Source organism: Triturus cristatus, chromosome 5_1, assembly GCF_964204655.1.
Source record: "Triturus cristatus chromosome 5_1, aTriCri1.1, whole genome shotgun sequence".
NCBI lineage: Eukaryota > Metazoa > Chordata > Amphibia > Caudata > Salamandridae > Triturus > Triturus cristatus.
Window position 1 is genome coordinate 813,791,012 of NC_140587.1, and position 21,129 is coordinate 813,812,140.

General features: G+C 42.5%; 1 protein-coding gene across 2 annotated transcripts in view; it reads right to left on the reverse strand.

Moving 5' to 3' along the window:
* Window positions 1-21,129, reverse strand: part of PTPN2 (protein tyrosine phosphatase non-receptor type 2) — a 520,264-nt gene that overhangs the window by 256,093 nt on the left and 243,042 nt on the right. For both annotated transcript variants that reach the window (XM_085605857.1, XM_085605856.1), the window contains exon 3: window positions 184-284. In XM_085605857.1, the coding sequence (XP_085461983.1) occupies window positions 184-284 (101 nt within the window). The remainder of the gene's footprint in view (window positions 1-183; window positions 285-21,129) is intronic.

Genomic DNA, 21,129 nt, shown 5'->3' on the forward strand with positions numbered 1-21,129 from the left:
TTAAGGTTTACTGAATTAAAAAATATCCAAATGTGGCACAAGCTATCATATAAGTGCTAAGATATTTCAAATCCTACACTAAAGGGAAACACTAAGTTTGTGCCTAATTAAACCACAAAAGTAAATGGCAAAGTCACCTCCATATTCCAGACCACCGTCTTTTGTGAGCGTTATTTGCCTTACCTGTGTCAAAATATAGCTTCTTTGGGCTTCTTCCATCACAATGAGGCTGGCATTGATGTAATCATTTTCAACATTTTGCAATTTAACACGACTATGGTCAACTAAGGGAGGAAAAAAAATACATTTTGAGAAGAAAGTGGAGGAACATCATAAAAAGACATTAGATGTGTTTACGACTAAGTGCATGGGTAACATGAAGTGAAATGTACACTAAGTTTATTGCATATTGTTTTTATCACATTACATTTTGTCGAGAGATTGCTGGTGCAGACCAAAAAACGCCGAAAAGCCTTCAAAAATAGTGGTGGAGGAAAGAGGAGGATAGCGCTTGGAAATGGGAACACGCACAGACCTCTCACAAAACTATAGATATTAACTAACTTCTGGTACTTAACATTCCTTTTCCTTCATCGTAGATGCAACATAACTTGTCATTTTCATTCTGTTTAATGACTGCAATAAATAATCTAAATGCATTAACAATTGTTGTGTTTATTATTTAGGAGGTCATCTTGTGCAGAGAAGGAAAAAAAATGATGTACCCAATCCGGCATCATTAACATTTACCAACAGTAGGCATTCTAAATGTTGCTTTATCAGCAGGACATTTCGGGGCTATTTTGATATCATTCACTGGATGGCCCCTTTAACGTTATTACATCTCTACTCAAAATAGCATCCATTTTAGGTTAAACATCACGGCCTGAATCAGACATTGCCACTGCATACTCTGTACATAGTACTGCTTGGCTGTACATGGGTGGAGTGGGCTCCACCCATGCTCCACAGCTTGGCTGGGGGAAGTGGGATCAATTTTGGTTCAAGCAGTATGCCACTGCCAAAGCCCAAAGCGGTCATTGCGTTCAAACCACAGAACTATCTTCCGTTTAGAGACTCTTTTTTTACTTGTAACAAGGCACAAAGTATCACCCGCAAAAAGGTTTATCAAAAGCAAGAATTCAAAGAAAAAAACCTGCCACTACTGTATCAGATAATACGTCATGTTATGTTGAGTATGCATGGAGCTATAGAAATGCAAACCTCTCCCTCTTCTATCCCTCCACTATCCTTCTCAGTCCAAATAACCAACATGTCCACCACTCAAATGACTTTCATATTTCGCTATACTAGTTCATCACAAATCCTTTATGGGTTACGGAGTAGCGTGCTGCTCGCCGAAAAAGCGCTTCGACGCCTAGTCAGGGGTAGTAAGCGCTATATAAATGAAATTACAATACAATACAATACAATAATACAGCAGCTATCTGGGTCCGGAAAAAACTGCACTGCCTGACCACAAGGCAAGTTTACATAGGACAGTATTTAGCCTTTCATCCCGCGTTCAATGAATGTTGAGGTTATAGGTTTTAATGGGAACAGAGGCATCAACATAATTCCAATATTGCTCGTCATAAAATGAATGCGTGGAATTATTAAACCTCGAGCATTAAGGCTAGATCAGCTACATAATGTAACTCACTGGGGGCTGAAGTCACTAATCACATTCATAGCAAACATTGCAGTTGCCAAGAATTGAGGGGTCACAGTGCAGAGCCGTTACAGGAACGGTCAACGCTTCGATTAGCTCTCTCCTTGCCTTGCACTGCACACACATGGACTACGGGGGTGATTTATGAGTGGCAGACATTTTATAGCGGTGGCTTGGTTTCTCAGTACAGTAGGATCCTTTACTCCTTCCTCTGCCTCATTTAGAGCCCGCCATGCATTTTATCAGTTTAGGAAGCCACCATGGATTTGCACTTTTACGGGAAGATGATGCTGCCCCTTATGACTCATCCTTCAGTTATTTCAAAATTGTATTACTGTAAACCGTGTTAGAAGGCTGCCAGAAATTGGACTGCGCCATTCCAAGCAGCCAAGCTGCCAATATCTGCAACAGTTCTTTGCTCGGGTTTCCCTAAATCCATCCATCACAGTGCTCAAATGATCGCCGCTTTGGTAGCGGGAGTCGTTACTCGATTTTTAAAAAAATGCTTGCCGGGAACATGGCTAGTAGCCGACAGTCTATAAATGCAGCTTTCTCTTTTTTCTAATAAACAAGGCAGCGTTATTGTATTATAATCAATGTGACTGGAATAAAGGCCATTTACTGCGCGAAAAATTCTGACAAATTGAACCTCGACATAATGCTCGTAAAGATGAAAATCTAGTCAATAGAGAAAAAACTGCAACGACCCCGAGAGCAAACAGCACGGACTGTAACTTTTTTTTTTTTTTTTTTTTTACACAAGAAACAATTTATTAAAAGCGACCAGCTTCGTGCACAAGGATGCTTTTCGAGCTGTTATATAAAGAGCTATGTTGGTATATCAGCGTTGTTTTATTTAAAATATATGCCGCTATTTCAGCGATCAACATTTTATAACCAGTTGCAGTATTACAAATGGAAACTATTAGTGCTGAGCTGCAAAAGAAAACGGCGTAAGACGCAGGAGAAGCTCAGGAAACCTGATAAAATCGCAACGTAGCAGCCTCCCCTCCCCCCTCATTTGTAAAGACATTTTGCACAGCAACTGTTCATTGGAAACAAAGTCCGTTTAAAAGGTCAGATCAAGTTTAAATGCTTAATTTACAATTTCTTAGCTCTGTCAACTTTAGTATGGCAGTCTCTCAGCATATTAGGCCTAGTATGTTTATGTATGATTACCTAGTACAACTTTTGCATTCATTTAATGTTTTAAGTCACATTAGCTGTGTACATTATTTAAAATTATTTCTCAATATTTTAAAACATTTTTCCAGTCACAAGTGTTAAATGGGCTGCTGATTAGTGTAAACTAAAATCATTAGGGCATTGTTATTGTCTAACGCACTAGCGTTTCTTATTAGATGTTAATTTACTAAATCAATTTCTGGCATATCACCTCCACAAACACAATTCTCATTCTCAGGGCACATAATCTGCACTCATTCTAAGCACTGTTAGGCTGGTGCATAGATACATAAAGAGTAACAAGCATCGGCAAAACCAACCTATCTCACTTTGCAAATGCTTTGTGATCGCCCTGATATTGGCTTTGCCAATACAGGATGCCTTCTATAATGTGCTAACACTTGCAGAGCCAATAGGAGCGCTAAGCTATCTTGAAATTGTATTTCTAGTTATTATTGTGTTACATAATATTTTCAAGCAATACTTAAACAAAGCTGTACATTAAAAAAAATCTATTGCTAATTTTCTTATCATGGCCACCAGGATGAGTGATGCAACATGGCAGTCATCTTGAAAGTATAGAATAGGTTTTCATTCTTTCAAGATGGCTGCAAATTGAGTCACGTCAAGACAAGCAACATGGTAGCTACTTGGATAGTTTGAAAATATTTTCTGTACTTTGAAGATGGGCATAGTGTTGCATCACTACACCGGTTGTGTAAAAGGTAAATTTTCAAGGTGGTCAGTCGTCTCAAAGGCGCTGCCAATGGTGATACACTTTCAAAGCATCCAGCAATGCCAGTCAATAAAAAAAAAGGCCAGCATGGGAGAAGGACAGAGAAATCAGGAAACGAACTGTGAGAGTGGCGAGGGAGAGAAAACTGGGGAAACGGGGGCACCAACAGGCACAGGAAAAGTGCTGCAGGAGAACATCCAGGGTATCACCAAGCCAGCCAGTTTGTCCCTTCCAAATACTGATTCGGAATAGGATGTATTAAAGATTTGTGACCAAAACGTTGTCCTAAAACATTAATATTTCACAGACTAAATTTAGTGGCAACCACCTCCCCTTTGTGAATATTGGCACAACATGGACCACTGTCCACTTGAAAAAAAATATTAAACTTTTTTTTTCTTTACTTAAAACGCATTCAGTTTTCTTTCAAGGAAAATGGGATGCATTAAAACAACTGCTTTATTTAAAAGCAATCATAGACATGGTGGTCTGATGACCCCAGCATGCCACCATCCCTGCCAATCATAGTGGGTCGCAATTTGTGACCTACCTCAATTTTCACTTGAGGTAGGGCAAATGGCTAACCACCATGATCAATCTTTTGCCATCTGACTTATTAGTACATAAGAAGGCTCACAAAATATCACACTGGTGGCAAAAATACTGGTAGCAAATTGAGACAAGTATTTGCGACTATCGCTTCATACATCTGACTCTTATAGTGCTAAATAAACAAGCATTGGCATAGCCAATAGGTCTCGCCTTTGGGACCTTTAAAGTGCTTAGCCATGCAGTACATTATCCTGGTTGCTGTGCCGCCAGGGATTAAAGAGCTATATAATTACTACACACTCGGTTATGCAGTCTGTTGTGAGATGGTTACGCTCTCCAGTTCGCTTCAGACTGTAAGCAATAGAAAGGTTTAGATCTAAATTGATTGGTAGTGGAGCAATACGAGAGCTTTCGGTGACTTCACTTTCCATAAACTTTGTGATTAGTTAAAAGATAATAATCCGCCCCAAAATAGTCGACACCAATCGTGAAAGAAACCCACTCCGGCTACTACAACGAAAGATATCTCCTTAATGCCCTGGAAGTGGGTGGGTAGTTGGATTATGTATTGTGTTGGGCTGCGTAAGCACATGTGGTGGAGATGTGGGGAGAGACTGTCCGTCAGAGACTGGGATGCAGTACATATGCTGTAAGACTGTGCCAAAATCACTAGGTACTGGTGCCAAATCTGGGATACCATTAAGGTAGACTTAGCCATAGCTACTGATCTCACTGACGGCCGGGATAGCGTTACCACATGACACTATGGGCTTGACCCCCTAGCTTTACACACAAGGCGGTGGTTGTCCACAGGTCTGGCCATGGCAAAGATAAGGATTTTATGACACTGAAAAGAGACAATGATAACACCTATGCATAACTGGTGGGTGGATATGCAAGAGATAGCAACATTTGAACACTTGATACATAAAACAAATCACAAGCTAACAATTCGTATCCGTATGGGGCAGTTTTACAAAAGGCTTCTCCACAAAGGGACGGTTTCCCATGTTGCGACGATCTGCCCCATATCATTGAGGAAATATGAATTTTGTGATCAGTTATGTCCCCTATCGCAGACCCCAACGGCTCCATGTGCATGCTATAAGTACATGTATGTTCCCTCCAGTTCCAGTTTTGAAGACGCAAATATATGTGCGTCCACCGTCAACATGTCCTCTTTCAGATCCGCCATGAATGGGTCAGATATTCCATTCCTAAGTATGAAAGGCCACCGACTTTATGTGGTTCACTTTCCACATTTTACAGATTCAGGCGAGTAGGCCCAGAATCCTGTCATCAAGCCTTTTCCTACCTTCTGCCTCTGAAAGCTCCAGTCTGAGCCTGCATCTGTATCCATGAACTTTGTCCTACTTCCTGCGCGGCTAACGGTGCCTGATCCAGCCTGTTGCCTGCCAAAAACTGTATTTCACCTTCAAGATTATCTGCTCCGCTCCTCATCCGATGCATTCCTGTCTAGTAGTTTAGGTAAACATTCCTCCAGCTACCGTGCAAAGGGCCAGGCCTCGCTGTCCTCATGCAGGTAATTCATAGCCCCTGTTACCATGGAATATTCCTACCCCCTCGCATCTCATGTAGACACTTAGACGCTTGTACACGCATTAACAGTCAGTATAGAATAGATTCTATCCTAGAGACCTTTCCTCTTGGATAACACAGTTCTTTAAACATAGGATATTAGATATGATTTGGGATTAGGTTGACATGACCCCCAGACTTCTGTCTCCACATGTAGAGCTAAATGTCAAGTCCCCTTCACCCTCTAGTTGCACGTCAATCATACGTCATGCGGCTGCGCGCGCATCTCTGCCAAATATTTCTGCTGACATTACAGGATTCTCTTATGGATCCACCCACTTGTGACATCATGTATGATGACGTTTATTAAATTACACCCATATGTCCGCCTCTTTAGTTACTTATGCACATTTTATCTGTATTATCAGCTGTTACGCCTCTTGCATCTGTTTCACTGTAGTGTATTTTCTATAAAACTGATTATCTGTCAATAATGTATGCCCTTCCTTCCTGAACTTTCGTGGTGATGGAATAGAAGCCTGCAATTCGAATTGTATTTCCTTTGTCAAGGAATAAAGCCTTTTAGAACCTCTAATACCACGGATTCTGCCTCTTATATTTACTGAGTTATTCTTACTAGACTTTACCGCATAAAAATAGTACCGGTAATGAAATATTTACCACATAAATTGGCGCCCGAACAGGGACACTTTCTCATCTCACGCGCCGGCGGTGCGTTGCAGGCCCGGTCTCCTGCCACAGCTGAACGGACAAAAACGCGTACCTGCAGGATTTCCTGTATCTCCCTCCGGCCAAGCGGAGGCGACTGAGGCTGCGATCAACACCCAGACGAGGCGGTGAGAAGTGCGAAGTATCCCGACCAGAGCCTAGCTGAGAGAGCAAGATCCGAGGTCGAGTTGAGTCCAGTCCGGTCCAGTTTCAGTTCCGTTCCGAGGCCTTCCGTTCCGAGCTACCCGGTGAGTACCATTACCGGGGAGGCATTTAACGTGCACATAGTCTGTGCCGGTCAAGACGGGTTTGGGGTACACAAATCCGGTCTGCACTGTTTCAGCAGTGTATCTGTACTGTTTAGCAGTATATCTAGTATGTCTTGCATATAAATCAGTATTATCTAGTGTCAGTATTATGTCAGTAACTAGTTTTTTATTAGTTATCATCGTTCGTAAAACTGTTAAGTGTTAAATGTTTTAATACGTTCTATATATTGTGGTGTGAATGATTGTTCATTATTGTGTTTACTGTATAAAGTGTGTTCTAGCAACCATCTAAAAATGCCGCTCTTTTCGAAATTAAGACAGATCAAAACTAGAAAAGGGGTACTCGAAGAAGCTGTTCCCATCCCACCTAGGGACACTCCAGGATACTTTATGTATCATAAGCATGGCCTAGATGCCGTATTATTTCTTGATTTATGGGTGGACTACACCAAAGAGTTACCAGAGAGTCAGAGATGGCCCGCAGCGGGGACCTGGGATGCAGATTGCATCATGAGAGTAGAAGAAGAATTATGGAAAAAGAAAGCCAGACAGTCACAGAAAGATGCCATTGAATTATGGCGTAAAGAATCATATAGACGAACAGAAAAAGCGCTCAGACAGGAAGAGAAAGGTAGAGAGAATTCAAATAAAACTCGAGAAAATCTATTACTTGAGGAAGGTACCCGAGTAAAATCAGAACAAGTAGATAGACAAAGAAACACTCTTATGAATGGTATGTATCCTCTTCTGGCCGAAGGGTTACCTAAGGCTACCCCGGAAATGCCAAAAGACTTAACTCCTCCATTGCTCCCGATAAAAGCACATCCCAAAACACATCCCAAAACAGCAAAGGATGTTTTCCTTTCCTCCTATTTAGATGACGTAGCTCCCGAGTATGCTAATGCCATACCACCCACACCGCTTGCCGATGGTGCTCAACACCAAGAGCATCCGTCTGTACCACCGCAACAACAAACTCCTACGCAAGTCCCAACAGGTCCGTCCGTTTCTACAGTTTTTCCCGCATCTACAATTTCTATCCTACGTCCAACGAATCCTTTCTTGCCCAGCACCTCAGATGGTGCTACAGGAGGTACGACAGACATGTTTGCCACACCGCCGCGAAATAAACAGACCCTTAGAGATTTAGCACTCCAACGTACACCCCAATTAGCGACATCCGACATGTTTAAAGAACAGCTTGTGGATTGTAGATACGATCCAGTACCAGGTAGACAGGACAAATTGCTCATATCATCACTACGTATACGACGAGCTACATTATATTTAATGACGATACCAGGAATGGTTGAACACCTAGACAATATATATTGCTTTGTCCAAACAGGGCGAGGTCCAGAAAGTATTAACGAAGCTATGGAATACCAGAAAGTGGATGTCCAAAGACAACTACTACGTTTTTTCATAAATTGCGTAATTAGGAATCAAGACAGGCCTGGGGCAGATCACGATACCATGCAAAGACTTGCCAAATGGGGTCAGAACATATCAGAAGAGAAACATGATAGACAGGCGTGTATAATCGCCATGTGTCGAAAGATCCGCAAGGAAGTAGAACGAATACATAAAGAAAGACGAGAAACAGACAGAGTAGAATCAGAAGAAGACGAGGAGCAAGAATCAGAACAATTAGAAACGATAGCTTATGTAGGTAGAGGAAGACCCCATAATAATACTAGAGGCTTCAATGATCCGATACGTCCGATACGTCCAGAATATAATAGACATTTTCAAACCCCTATGTTAAATACAAGATCCCCCGAACACCTATTCCAAGCCGCTGATAAATTACTCCGAGATCGAAGGGGGTACCACATGCTCGATTCCATGGACGAACAAGAATTAGCCAGGTCAGCAGTACAATTAGCTGACAGTCCCAGCGAATACAATGATGATGTACTTGCACACACGTTTCTGAATCTTGACCCATACGAACAGCGTTTAGCTAGTATATACATGATTCAACACCTCCTTATATTATATAAAAGCCAACACTCCGATCCAGGACCCTTACCCGACATATTGACAGAACTACTCACGAATATATGGAGAGGGTCAGGTACTGATTTGATTAAAGAAATTCTAGAATTTCGAAACCAATATTTAACTTTCGTATGCCCAGAACACGTTCCAGTTCCCATCATGGGAAGAAAAATGTATCACATAGATAGACAGAACCCGTTACGCGAAGTACACCCAATCAGAGGTGACGGTAATAACTTTACACGCGTGTTTGTGTACACGCCTATAACTAAATTGGAATTATTAGAAATGAAGAAAGTAGTACCCAGCCATGACAAGGATCCAGCAGGTTTCCACCGTGAAATAAAAGACATGTTACTCATGGGAGAGTATACCTACCCCGACATTATGAAAATATTAAAAGTCCTATTACCCGCCGGTGTTTATGAGAAACTCAAAGAAAAGGAATGGGAGGTGGGAGACCAAAAGATAGATTGGATAGCATTAGAAAACGAAGAAAGGGCCCGAGCTGCAGGAGCAGGGCTTGGAGAAAAGACTACAGCACTACCAGGATTACTAGTGCAGGTACTGCCACGTTTATTAACTACGAAAAAGGAAGACTGGGGTGCAATATCAGCCTGTAAACAAAAGCCAGATGAAGACACTAGTGATTTCTATTCCCGATTTGAAAAATGTTTTGGTATAAATAGTGGCATAAAAGCCAGTAGTGAGTCATATCCACATCTGTTTGTGACAAAATTAGTTGAAAATTCTCTGCTGCAAGTCAAGAATAGAGTATTGAAATTTGAAAGTACCTGGCAAGGTAATACCCCATCACAGATGTTACAGATGTTACAATATCACCACAATAGAATTAGAGAAGAACAAGAACAAAGACGTATGAAAGATACAAAAATGAAAATGCTTGTTGCACAGTCAGTTCCAGCTGATGGTCATCAAAAGGGTGATTCCGCAGGTCCTACGAAAGGGACATGCAACTATTGTAAACAACAAGGTCATTATATACACGATTGTCCAGTCCTGAAACATAATATTGCCACAGGTAGAACCCAGGAGAGACCACGACCACCTAGACAGGATCAGAATCAACAACAAATCCCTCAGCATGCACAACCTAGGTTAGCTCCGCAACAATTAGCTCCGCAACAGGCAGCTCCACAACAAATCGTAGCACCACCACAAGTGCAGCCTATTGCTGCAACACAAGCAACGACACAACAGATGTATCAGTATGCACAAGCAGATTATCCCGATTATCAGCGATACACATGAAATAGCCTAGAGAGGGAAGTTGGCTTACCCCTTATTGAGGTTCCTGTAGACCAAGAGGGACCTTATGTACATAGTGAACTATTAGGGGAAGACAGAAAGTTTTTACTTGATACAGGGGCAAGCAGAACAACTATAAGACGCAGTGAAGTTCCAGGGGCACCCCTCTCAGGCTCACAAAATATTTCCCTTGGATTCTCAGGAAAACCTATAATCAATGACGTAACACAACCTCTTCCACTTACGGTCGGTCCATTGACACGTACTACAGATTTATTGCTTACTAAATCATGTCCAGAAAACTTGTTAGGTATAAAAACATTGAAAGCTCTAGGAGCCATAATATGTTGTTCTCCGGAAGGAGTACGACTATTTTTACGTGACTTTAAAGGTCACTACGTGTCCAGAGACATGGATCACCGACTGCAGAATTTACCTACACATTTATGGGCACAAGGCCCCACTGATGTTGGTTGCATGAATATTACACCATACCGTGTCACACTAAAAACAGGAGTAGTACTACCACGAATGCGACAATACAAGTTACCACCAGATGCTGTAGTGGCTTTGCTGCAAATCATTGACGAGCTCATTGCACAAGGAGTGGTTGTCGAAATCGACTCCAATGTATGTAATTCCCCGATAATTCCGATTCTTAAAAGAACGGATCCAAAAGCACCACCAGTATATCGATTAGTTATTGATCTGCGCGAATTAAATAAATGCATTGTACCACAATACCCTGTGGTCCCAGATATCTCTTCATTACTCACCGCTATTGACTCGGAAGCAACGTTTTTCACTGTAATTGACCTCAAGAATGCTTTCTTTAGCGTCCCAATAGATCCGGAAAGTCAATATCTGTTCGGATTCAGTTTAAATGGACGAAGTTTTAAATTCACACGCGCACCTCAAGGATTTACAGAAAGCCCCAGCATCTATAGCCAAGCACTGAAACGAGAACTTGACAGTATCCACATGCCAGTTAACACTGCCTTGCTTCAATAGGTCGATGATCTGCTGATCACCGCCCGAAGCGAACCTGAATGTGAAACAGCGTCACTGACGGTTTTAAAATTTCTGGCCGACAAGGGGCACAAGGTGTCCCCTTCTAAGCTGCAATTCTGTGTCCAGCGAGTTGTTTACCTTGGGCACTCGCTGTCCAAGGAGGGAAGGCAGCTTACACCCGACCGCATCCAGTTAATTGCTAATATGTCACCACCCAAGACACAAAAGGAGGTGCGGGCTTTTATAGGCCTCACTTCATACTGTAGGCAGTGGATCCCTCAATATGCATTTCTAGCAAAACCACTCATCCAGTTGACAACACAGGAGGCAGCCACATGGACTGTCCTCCCTTGGACTCAAGAACATACACACGCCTTTGAAAGCTTAAAGAAAGCTTTATGCCAAGCACCTGTCTTAGCAACACCATGTTACAGTAAACAGTTTACACTCTTTGTTACAGAACGCGAAGGTACTGCCTTGTCAGTACTCACTCAGGAACAAGCAGGATCACACAAACCATGTGCTTATTTCTCTAGTACATTAGATCCAGTAGCTCAGGCTCTTCCTGCGTGCCTGAAATCAGTCGCAGCAACAGTTTTAGCAATCAGACAAAGCGATGCCATAGTGTTAGGACATCAATTGACAGTACAAGTACCACACGCAGTAGAGGTTCTCTTGAACCGCACACAAACAACACTTGACTATAGCGAGACTCACGGGTTACGAATTAACATTGTTTCAGCCACACATAGAAATCAGACGTTGTAATACGTTAAATCCTGCCACACTGTTACCAGTGGGCGGAACAGATCCATTGGCACATGATTGTGTCGAAGTCATTACTATCACGACGAAACCCAGACAAGACTTGACAGATATCCCTTTGTCAGATCCAGACTTGACATTGTATGTAGATGGGTCATGTATGAGAACAAGTACAGGAGAGTTAGTGGCCGCTTATGCAGTCACAACAGACACTGAAGTCATTGAAACAAATTGTATTAACACTTTGTCAGCCCAAGCAGCAGAGCTCATCGCTCTGACACAAGCCTGTATTCAAGCCAAGAATAAGAAAGTCAACATATACACAGATTCACGTTATGCATTCAGAGTCGTCCATGACTTCGGCGTACTGTGGCGAGAGAGAGGTTATTTAACTTCTCACGGTGCCCACATCCAACACGGACCCCTCATTCAAGCCCTACTAGACGCGATTCATCTACCTACTGCAATATCGATTATGAAATGCAAGGCCCATACAAAAGTTACCGATATCATTTCTCAGGGTAATGACCTAGCTGACAGAACAGCTAAACAGACTGCTCAGAATCAGACTCATACAACTGACGCGACAAAGACAATAGTTCCGACACCAACACATTGCATGACAGTTAAGGATCCCGCCCTTGATGTAATTGACATACAGACACATGCTACACCAGAAGAAATAAAGAAATGGACTGAATTAGGAGGGATCCAAACAGATCAAGGATGGATGACGAAGGAAAAATCTATATGGTTTCTTCCCGACTCCATGGTTCAAGTCATCATTAACACTATACATAGTCCAGCGCACCTAGGAGAAAAAGCTATGCTAGACAGCATTCAACACATCTGGTTTAACAAACATTTACGAGCCGCAGCTAAACAGAAAGTACGTACCTGTATGATATGTTGTCAGTTTAATCCAGGTAAAAGCATCCCCGTAGAGCAGGGTGGATTTCAACCTCCCGATCATGCTTTTGAAGTCCTCCAGATGGATTATATCCAGATGGAACGATGTCGAGGATTCAAATATGTTCTCGTAGTTGTCTGTGCTCTTTCCCGTTGGACAGAAGCCTACCCGGTTTCAGATTACACTGCCCCGACTACTGCCAAACAGTTAGTTCGAGAATTCTTCCCACGGTACGGTTTACCACGTGTTGTCTACTCAGATAACGGCCAGCCGTTCTCATCCGAACTAATGAAACACGTTTCCCTTTTGTTAGGCTACCAATGGAAATTCCACTGTGTCCGACATCCCGAGGCAGCAGGTCTCGTGGAACGCCATAATCAAACTCTGAAAATTAGATTGTCCAAAATATGTAGAGAAAAAGGTGTCGATTGGATAGTAGCCTTACCAGTTGCGCTCTTTTACATGAGGATGGTAGCACATTCTCGAACAGGGCTATCCCCGTACGAGGTGATCTTCGGTAGACCACCAAATATGTGGGGGACGCCTATACCTCGCAAAATCACTGATGTTGACTGTAATATGCTGACAGATTACCTGGCTTCCTTGATGTCTGCACTACAATCTTGTCGTTCACAGGTAGCTGCAGCTTTTCCCGATAATACTGAGGTGAAGCCCCATGACGTGGTTCCTGGTGACCTGGTTCTGGTCAGGAATTTTGACCGAAAGACCCAACTGGAGCCTAGATGGACATCGCCAAAATTGGTTCTACTAACTACGAGGACAGCCGTGAAGATTGAGGGACGTAAAGGGTGGTTGCACTCGAGTCATATCAAGAAATTTTATGGACTACCATCTAGTGTGAACGCTCAGCCCTGCATTCCCTCACAGACAGACTCAAAGCTCCCCTTGGCTGAATTAACAAACTCTGAACTTTATAAACTGAAGTTAAGGTCTAGCAAGTCAGACAATTTGATTGTTTAAGTCCTCTCCAAGGTGAATCGGTTGAATTTGTCTCTGACATGTATCCTCTAGACCGGAATAGAGAAAGAAATCAACAGATGCAGCTTAAAAAGCATGCGTATTGTAAATCACTTCGTAGTCACTGCATAGTAACATTATTAATTTTGTTTTTTCTAAGTCTTCTGATCATTATTTCCAGCATACTATTGCACATGTATTACCCTATTTTTAAACGTGCTTACAATGTAACTGCAGAACATTCTTTTAGCGAATTACCTCCGCATGAGTTGTCCTATAGATTTGCGCTGCGCAATAACACATTCATTAGTATGTTACATCATTCCCATCAGACCAGCAATGCCACAAATTGTTGGATATGTGGCCGACTCCCTCCCTATCAGAACTATAAGGGAATTTTGCCCCTCTTTCCCTATCCGTTCACACACAATGGCTCCTGTGGAGCATGGTTTAGTTTGATTAATTCCCTAGATTCAAATTCCGCAGTTTATCAAGACAACTGGGTATGGGGAAACCTGAACCTAGTTTTGCTTAAAGTCTGCTACCCTAACAAGGAGGGACTTCCCAAAAGAACAGGAACTGATCTAGAAAATGAAGTATATGGATTAGGTAACTTTACACTTAACCTCATGATCCTGAACGTTGAATCTGAAGCTACACCAATCTTGCCCGCTATGTCAGTATTCCCAGTAAAAGGGGAATTATGTGTAAGAAAGAATGGTTCTATACACATGGGCCATAGTAAATGCACCACTGTAATAACATTCAGTGATCAAGGCAAGTCTACATTTAGAGCTTCCCGTCATTCCTACTTCATATGTGGCCAGACCGCATATATACGTCTACCTCTAGATTGGGATGGTACCTGTTACATAGCATTCCTTCTGCCACCTGTTTTCCTAGCACCTCCTGATTATCATAGAAATACCCATTTAGTACACAATAGACAGCAGAGAGATCTCCCAATTGTCGATTACACTGAAACAGCATGGGAGCAATACACAGATTTCAATAAAGGTTTCTTTCCCTATATAGGTACAGTTACTAATAGTAAGCTGATACGTAGATTAACCAGAACCCTTGAAGCAGTAGTGAACGAGACTACTTCCGCCTTAGGCAATTTAACAGAAGAGCAGTCTGCTATGCGGATTGTTGTGCTTCAAAACCGTCTTGTCCTTGACGTCATCCTGGCCGATAGGGGTGGAGCTTGTAGGGTCATCGGATCAAGTTGCTGCGTTTTCATACCAGAAAATTCGCCGTCAGTATATAAAGCCATAACTCGCCTTCATAAGATTGTAAGCCAGATACACCAGAGTCCAGGCACCTGGACTTGGTCCGGTTGGTTTTGGAGCGTGCTGTCAGCCTGGGGATGGAGAATCCTATCCTTCCTAGGTATTGGCTTCCTCATACTATTCAGTTGCTGCTTATGTCTACAATGTGGGCCAGCGATTTGTGGTCTGTGTGCCACATCGTGTATCCCACATCCAAGTTTTCGTTCGAGATCCCGGAAGAAGAAAGAAGAACAAATGATGCTATATGAACAGATCGATGGATTGATGAAGATCGATATCTCCTGAGGGTCCGTAGGGGACAAGGAGGGAATGAGGAAATATGAATTTTGTGATCAGTTATGTCCCCTATCGCAGACCCCAACGGCTCCATGTGCATGCTATAAGTACATGTATGTTCCCTCCAGTTCCAGTTTTGAAGACGCAAATATATGTGCGTCCACCGTCAACATGTCCTCTTTCAGATCCGCCATGAATGGGTCAGATATTCCATTCCTAAGTATGAAAGGCCACCGACTTTATGTGGTTCACTTTCCACATTTTACAGATTCAGGCGAGTAGGCCCAGAATTCTGTCATCAAGCCTTTTCCTACCTTCTGCCTCTGAAAGCTCCAGTCTGAGCCTGCATCTGTATCCATGAACTTTGTCCTACTTCCTGCGCGGCTAACGGTGCCTGATCCAGCCTGTTGCCTGCCAAAAACTGTATTTCACCTTCAAGATTATCTGCTCCGCTCCTCATCCGATGCATTCCTGTCTAGTAGTTTAGGTAAACATTCCTCCAGCTACCGTGCAAAGGGCCAGGCCTCGCTGTCCTCATGCAAGTAATTCATAGCCCCTGTTACCATGGAATATTCCTACCCCCTCGCATCTCATGTAGACACTTAGACGCTTGTACACGCATTAACAGTCAGTATAGAATAGATTCTATCCTAGAGACCTTTCCTCTTGGATAACACAGTTCTTTAAACATAGGATATTAGATATGATTTGGGATTAGGTTGACATGACCCCCAGACTTCTGTCTCCACATGTAGAGCTAAATGTCAAGTCCCCTTCACCCTCTAGTTGCACGTCAATCACACGTCATGCGGCTGCGCGCGCATCTCTGCCAAATATTTCTTCTGACATTACAGGATTCTCTTATGGATCCACCCACTTGTGACATCATGTATGATGACGTTTATTAAATTACACCCATATGTCCGCCTCTTTAGTTACGTATGCACATTTTATCTGTATTATCAGCTGTTACGCCTCTTGCATCTGTTTCACTGTAGTGTATTTTCTATAAAACTGATTATCTGTCAATAATGTATGCCCTTCCTTCCTGAACTTTCGTGGTGATGGAATAGAAGCCTGCAATTCGAATTGTATTTCCTTTGTCAAGGAATAAAGCCTTTTAGAACCTCTAATACCACGGATTCTGCCTCTTATATTTACTGAGTTATTCTTACTAGACTTTACCGCATAAAAATAGTACCGGTAATGAAATATTTACCACATCATCATGGGGTTTCCTTGTAAATTTGTAATCCTTTGACTACAAGACTTGCACTCGGTGTGCGCTTGATTGAGGGTGATTGCTGTTTGCTTGAACCGCTTCCTTTTCAAAGCTGATAATTGCAATCCATAAAGTTCTCAAGTCCGCGAATTAACAGCGCTTCTAGTTCAAGATTTTACAATGAATTCTGAGACTCCTGGTTTAATAATGGGATTACAATGGATTAGAAATCCCAGAATGCACAGAACAACTCCTGGGCAAGAGCTATGCATGCCATGCATGCCTAGGACATTTGAGAGATATGATGTCAAGGTACAGTTGTGAGTTCTGGAGGAGGTACAGCAGGGAGTGTTTGTGATCATCATCAAAAGCCTACTGTTCAAGATGGGACTGGTTGTCCTCAGTAAAGACAGGAAATATCCCACCCATGTCCAGGCCGAGGTCGCAGTGAGCAAGAGTTACTAGGATCCGCGTTCCCATACTTTTTAATGTTTGCAAACAATTTCTTAGACTTTATCAAAATAAAAAAAAATAAAAAGACACTCAGGCCTGGATGTAGCTTCCAACAGGGAGGGGCTGCATGTGAGTTCCCAGCTCAGCACCAGCCTTTTCACACACACTAGACTTCTGCTAGTGCCTCTATGGTTCATCGCAAGCTTGAGTGTGTGGGGGGGGCGTGGGTGTGTGAGAGGGCGAGAGATGGAAACTCACTGCTGTTGACATCTCGTGTGTGTGCGTGTGTGAGATGGAAGCTTGCACTGCTGGTGTCTCTGTGGTTCATTGTGTGTGTGTGTACGTGCCTGTGTGTGTGAGATGGAAGCTTGCACTGCTGGTGAGTTTGGTTCAGATTTTCACGGTGTGGAGGGAAGCTTGTGTTGCTACTGCTTCTATGGTTCGCCTTCTTTACAATGGAAGTCTCATTGCTGCCGTCGCTGCAGTTTGTCTTCTCTCCGTGTGTGATGGAAGCTTGCACTGCTGCTGCCAACGCTCTACTTCTTTTACCTAAGTGAGAAGCCCGCGCTCTGTTGTCGTTGCTTTGACTGTTCGTTTTCTGAGTGAATGTACTCTGTTCGCTGCCCACTGCTACACATGGTTGTAGGCTTCAAGTGGGCTCTAACCTTGATTTGTATTTCCTGTTTTATGTGAAAATGAATTATAATACTGCCTGTGCAGTACATGCTTTGTGTGTTTAGACTTGCATCATGTCTGTATATGTGCTTTTTCTGGAAGGGACGCTTGCGCAGTGCGTACATTTTTCTGTCAGATCTGCGTGTAGGAGAGGCTTGCACTGGCCATGCTGTGCCTTTTTCACACAGAGCTTCCATCCACTAGTGAAGCGCAAGGAAAGCTTGCATTTCTCCCGCGTGTGCTGTGTGAGGGAAGCTTGCAATGCAGCTGCCTGTGATATAGTTGTTGCTGTGTTTGTAATAGTGAAGCATGTACGGCTGCTGGGTCTGCATTACATGTACTGTGCGCATGAAGGAGGTTGCCCAGGGGTCAATGTTCCTTTGTGTGTGAGTGAAGCTCGCATTGCTGATACCCAGGCTACTGCTTTCTTTCTGTGAGTGGAGATTTCCATCCTGTGTATATTCTGTGAAGATTTCACTCAACAAAACATGACCTTTCACCCGGAACAAGATATTTCACGAGAAAGTAGAAAAAATGTTACTGCAGGAATAAATACCGGAAACTAGATGTTGCCTCCCAGTAAAAAGACAAGGACACTTCTGGGGAGGCCAGTGGGGGCACAAGGATGACAAAGATCTGACGTAAACAGGAACCGCTACATTCACAGCAGCCCTTTAAAGTGGTACACGCATGCCTGGACTAGGAAAGGGGGGGGGCGGGGTCTCCTGGGAGGCTGGCGTATAGTGAGCTACTGTCGACGCTGGATGGGCTAAGAGACAGTCAGTCGGCGTAGACCTCAGGGCACCCCACAGGGAACAGCACACTCTTACCATAGGCACACACATGATTTGCTGCCACAGAGAAGCAATGCCTCATAGTACTCTGCCAAATCTTCAAGAACTCATATTTAATGAACTTTTTTCCAAAATGACAGATAAAAGCTGTAATTTTTTAGCCAAAGAATATGAACACGCGAGTTGTCTTTCGGGTACTTTGCATTCGAAACAAGCCCGGGAGTGGTGCGCGAGAGCGCGCGCAGTCTTCACTTTTCAAGCACTGGACTCGTGCTTGTGGCGCGCCGCTGCTCGCTCCCACAAGGTGGATGCCGCCACAAGCACGAGTACAGTGCTTGAAAAGTGAAGACCGATGACTAAAGGCCCTCCTAGAGCATCGCATGCGCGCTGCCTAGGTAAGACCTAAAAATGGATTAGGGCAGCAGTGGTAGGATATGCCTCATCCATTCAACTGCAAGGTTACAGAAGAAATACACAAGGGGAGAGACAAAACAACAGAACACAACCCAAACAATAGCAAAGTGAGGAAATTGACTAGAAACTCATCCAATCAGAAGCAACAGGTTTGTACCAAAGCACATGAAGCTACCAATCTGGGAACATATTGCATGATATTATATTTATTTCAAACAATAGCAGTGCTATGTATTGGTTTCATTCATAAAACAGAGTTTTATAAGAATATTCTTAGGGCTGTGTTGAAAATTATTCTTAGACAAGTCTTCTTGCTTTGATTATTATAGTGTTCTTTTTATTGGTGTTCACAAGACCTACTATCGTGACAGAAGCATTGTTGATATTTATATATATTCCTTTTCCATAGCAGTAATAACATCAACTAACTCATGTTTAACCTCCTTATGGTACAGATTGCTTAAGGCTTTCTCAAGACTGTAAAGTCAAATATATATTATAGCCTTATAGCCCGCCGTAGCGCGCTATACCAGCTACGAAGGGCTATAAGGCCACTCGAGGGCAGAATGTTCTAACAAATAAAACAAAGGCTTCAGGGAGCACGAGGGGATTAAAATCCCCTCAGGCTCCCTGAAGCCTTTGTTCACAGCCACAGCGGTGAACAAAGAAACATTGGAATGTTGGAGCTCCGGGCTTATACCAGCCATTATAAGCCCGGAGCTACTCCATTGTTTTCAATGGCGCTCCCAACATTACAATGTTCTAATATAGCCCGCCGTAGCGGGCTATACCGGTTAGTAAAGGCCCGCTCCCACGTTAAAGGCCCGAGCCGAAGGAAAAGGGATTTTAATTGCCGGTATAGCCCTGCTACGAAGGGCTATAAGGCTATTAGAACATTCTGTCACTAGAGGACAGAATGTTCTAACAAATAAAACAAAGGCCTCTCGAAGCTCGATAGGATTTAAATCCCCTCGAGCTCCGAAAGGCCTTTGTAAAACATTGGAATGTTGCTCTGCTGGCCTTTACCAGTCCGTAGAAGCAGGGAGCACTCCATCGTCTTCAATGGAGCTCCCAACATTCCAATGTTTTAATAGACTAACACATTGGGAAAATCTAAATGTAATTTTCGCTTTTGCACAGATGCTCAAGTGCCATAGCAACTTCGAAGTGCAACACACAAAACTAGATCTATACATTAAAACAACATTATTACTTATTTCAAAAGGCAAACTTGTAAAAAAGCAAGTCAAGGAAATGTGTTATGATTAGATACAAGTCTATAAAGTACAGCACAATCGGTTAGTACTTTAATAAGCAATCTCATGTTAGTAGTTTATGTGGTCCTACTAGTAAAGTCAAATTTATACCTCGATAAGTCATATGCAGGACTGTGTATTCTAAAGGGAGCACATATCAATTGTCCCCACATAAAAAGGGTAAATAGGTCAGAGGATCAAAGCAGCGTATTTTTGTAGACTTGTGTGGTCATCTAAATTCTTTTATGGGTGGTGGGCAATCTTACAGCAGTGGCTGAAAAAAGTGCAACCAAGGAAAACACCAAAACATCGTTAATACTACATTTTAGTGAATTTCTAATGGTTGGGTTACAATATACAGCATGGCAAAATGTGACACCATTTTTAATTAAAAAAGGAAACATTATAATAAACAGATTATATCCCAAGTGGTTAGGGTAAATCCCCTCAGAACCTCAAAAGTGAGGAAATCAGATTACTACTTAAAGGTACCATGCCCAAGGTTGTTTATATAAGGCTGAGACAGGAATGCGTGGCATGGTAATAATGTATCGGTTGGTTAGGTCTCGCATTAGATGTTGTAAGCATGATGACAGTGTAATAGGAGGTTAGGTGAGATACTTTTATAATACTATTGAGTTTGTGCTTTATGAAAGTTATCAAAAGTAGAATACTGTTAGAAGTATAATAGAGATCTTCAACTCTATTCTTGACATGTACATTCCTATCCTAATAACTGGTACACAACATCCCTTGCTAGCTCAACTACACTAATTGCGTCATATATTGCTGGCATTATTATAATAGACATACAAGAAGAGAAAGATACAGCGAAATGTAGAATACACCATGATAACAGTCATTTTAAGTGATTAGTATAATTTATTATGCAAACATGAATTGGCTCTCATTAAAAATTTTGGGAGGAAAGAATGTCTTATAATCCGGTTATTGTTAATTGGGTAATTATTCCTATATGACAATGTATGGTTCTTCATTTGTGACTCAAAGTCATAGGAGAAAGGAGGTCCCTCCAAGGCAGAATATATTCGATTAATGGTTGAAGTTGGAATAATAAAAGCGGGGTTGTTTATTCTGAGTGCGGCGGATAGCTTTACTGTAACCAAT